This window comes from Diaphorina citri, unplaced genomic scaffold (assembly GCF_000475195.1).
Source record: "Diaphorina citri unplaced genomic scaffold, Diaci psyllid genome assembly version 1.1 scaffold7712, whole genome shotgun sequence".
Lineage (NCBI taxonomy): Eukaryota > Metazoa > Arthropoda > Insecta > Hemiptera > Psyllidae > Diaphorina > Diaphorina citri.
Window position 1 is genome coordinate 742 of NW_007385088.1, and position 2,592 is coordinate 3,333.

Here is a 2,592-nt window from a genome sequence, read left to right on the forward strand (position 1 = left end):
ACCTAGGTAATACGATATCTCAAACTAAAGTCATAACACTCATAACAAGTGGTCGAAATACCAATAAAATGGGCAAAACTTATTTTAGAGGTTTGATAGAGAGAACTGTAACTGGCAAGGGTCTCATCGTCCCCAAATCGAAGAGAGAAAGAAGACTGGATAGGAGAAAGCCAGCCGTTCCGAAAACGAATATTATCCGTTCAGGATAAAATTCGCCCCGGGCGGGAATCGAACCCGCGGCCGTCGTCGGAACCCCTGGTCGTGTGTTCGACATGATCAGTCGAGGCGCCCTGTCCACCAAGCAGATCCGGATGTTCGTTCTGGACGAGGCTGATGAGATGTTGTCGCGAGGGTTCAAGGACCAGATCTACGACGTGTTCAAGCACTTGAACAATGACGTGCAGGTATGTACGCCTTGTATCTATAGCAAATGTATTATTATTATTATTTTTATTATTTTTGTTGTTGTTTTAATTCTCTAGAATATGTTGTTTATACTACCATAATAGGACTGAAAAGTCCCTTTACTCTTGCAGTCTAATCAAGGTCTTATAGTCTAAGCAAGTACATCATTTTCAAGTCAATTTTTGAAGAAACTCGCGTTTTTTTTGTAAAGAACCTCACTATGAATGAATCATACATAGCTGAATATGAACCCACCGTGGACGAATAGAATTGTCTGACGTGACCATTTTTTAAATTCACCTGGCTCTCTTCTATAAACCAGGGAGGCATTTGTATATTGTGACACTTTTTTTCTTTCTTTCCTTATCCTCTAGGAAGGGAAGTAATGAAATGTAATCAGCTGAATTTTTCCATGGTCAGTTTTTGCTATCGCAACATATAATCCCTAGAAATAGAACCTAATCTTTATTGTGTTATTTTACCCTTAGGTTATTCTGCTGTCGGCTACCATGCCCGCTGACGTGTTGGATGTCAGTATGAAGTTCATGAGAGATCCAATCAAGATCTTGGTCAAGAAAGAGGAGCTTACGCTAGAAGGTAAACATTTTGGGACCCTTTGCCAAATTCTGAAGACAAGCTATACCTTCAGAATTTTGGCTTCGAATATATTGAAATCCGGCAAACTTTCCAACAGATTAATGGAGCAGTTGCAGTTGGGTAAAAATTATGAATAAAAGGTCGATTCCTTCGTAAAAAGTTGTGAAAAATCCAAATCTTAAGTCAAAACTCCGAAAAAGTAACTTTAAAAGGTCGAAAATTCAATTTTTAATTGCCGTTCTAATTTAAAAGTTCAAAGAGTTGTGACGTCAGACTTAATGTCAAAATGCGCAGAAACGCTTGCGCACAAACAAACGAAGCGGGAGTCATGAGTTATGACGTCATCGCCTACGGGAGCATATGTCGTGACGTCAAACTTTACGATTTATCGGTATTATTTAAATCGATTTATCTCGGTATCTAGAAGTCGTAGAAGAAAAAGAAAAATTCCGTTGGTCCTCATTTTTCCTGCTCTATGACTTTGAAACATCACACAAGTAAGCGCAACTGATCTATTGTAGAAATAGAAAAGATTCCTGGAATTGGACACCCTGTATGGATTCTCGTAATAAAAAGCACTGATAACAGCGAAGGAGAAATAATAAAACAGTAGAACACAGCCCTATGTTATGTTATCTCCTATATCTGTTTGGATAAGATAACACATGCATATGTTTTTAATACATCTATGTATACAGGGTGATTAAAAGAGAAGGTACACTGAATTAGCGTTATTAATTTTTTTGTTTTTAACAACGCTAATTCAGTGTTTCTTAAGTGTACCTTCTCTATTTGATTCTGCGTGATTCCGCCAGAGAGCGCACCTCTAAAATTATTCATACTCTCAAGGGGCCTCGTGGACCGAAAAATAATTGCGTTAGGCTTATAGACTATAAGCCTAACTTATAGACGGACACATATTTATAGACTATTAGATAAATTACCAAGGTAAGGCGGGTTAATGTCTGTGTCTGAGTTTAATTTATTCTAAGGAATAAACTCAGACATCTATGTTTATTCTAAGGATCAAATATGACAAGATGAGAGGATGGATGCAATTTTATGGCCAAGTCTACTATCTACACTAAAGACCAGGAAAAAAATTGGTCTTTGTTTTGTAGATAGCAGTCCAGATCAGTTTCCTTCTTTCTTTGCTACTTTTCCCTATTTGAAAATATTTGGTCGAAAATTGGTCGCCGCAGACGGTTTCAGAACGACAAGACCCGGGCGGTTACAGTTCCTCTATCAAACCTCTTTTTTTTACATTAACATTAACGAACGGTTTTTTTTTATGTTTTGGACACAACGTCACACTGATGTGGTCAATAAATTCTTGACCAAGACAACACAAACCCATATTGCAGTCATAGAATAGAGCACATAGGTAGAGACAGAGACAAGAGCAACAAGTCTGAAGTAATTGTGAAACTCAGATAAGGACTGATAAGATAGCGTGGACTAATGTAGAAAGTAATAGGGCAGGGTGGGGTAACTGAAGTGATCGGAACCAACCCTGATTTAATTTTCCCTATCTGGGGTAACTGATCACAAGGGGTTAATTGTAACCAACCCTGATATAACTTTCCTAAT

The 2,592-nt window shown here is 38.0% G+C and overlaps 1 protein-coding gene across 1 annotated transcript; it reads left to right on the forward strand.

Annotated features, from left to right (window-relative positions):
* Positions 1–233: 233 nt before the first annotated feature.
* LOC103522271 (eukaryotic initiation factor 4A-I-like) lies at positions 234–1,122 on the forward strand (the record flags this gene model as incomplete). Its single annotated transcript, XM_008487378.2, has 2 exons — positions 234–404; positions 894–1,122. Coding segments are annotated over 2 exons (400 nt in total), but the record flags the coding sequence as incomplete, so codon positions are not given.
* Between the last annotated feature and the right edge of the window lie 1,470 nt (positions 1,123–2,592).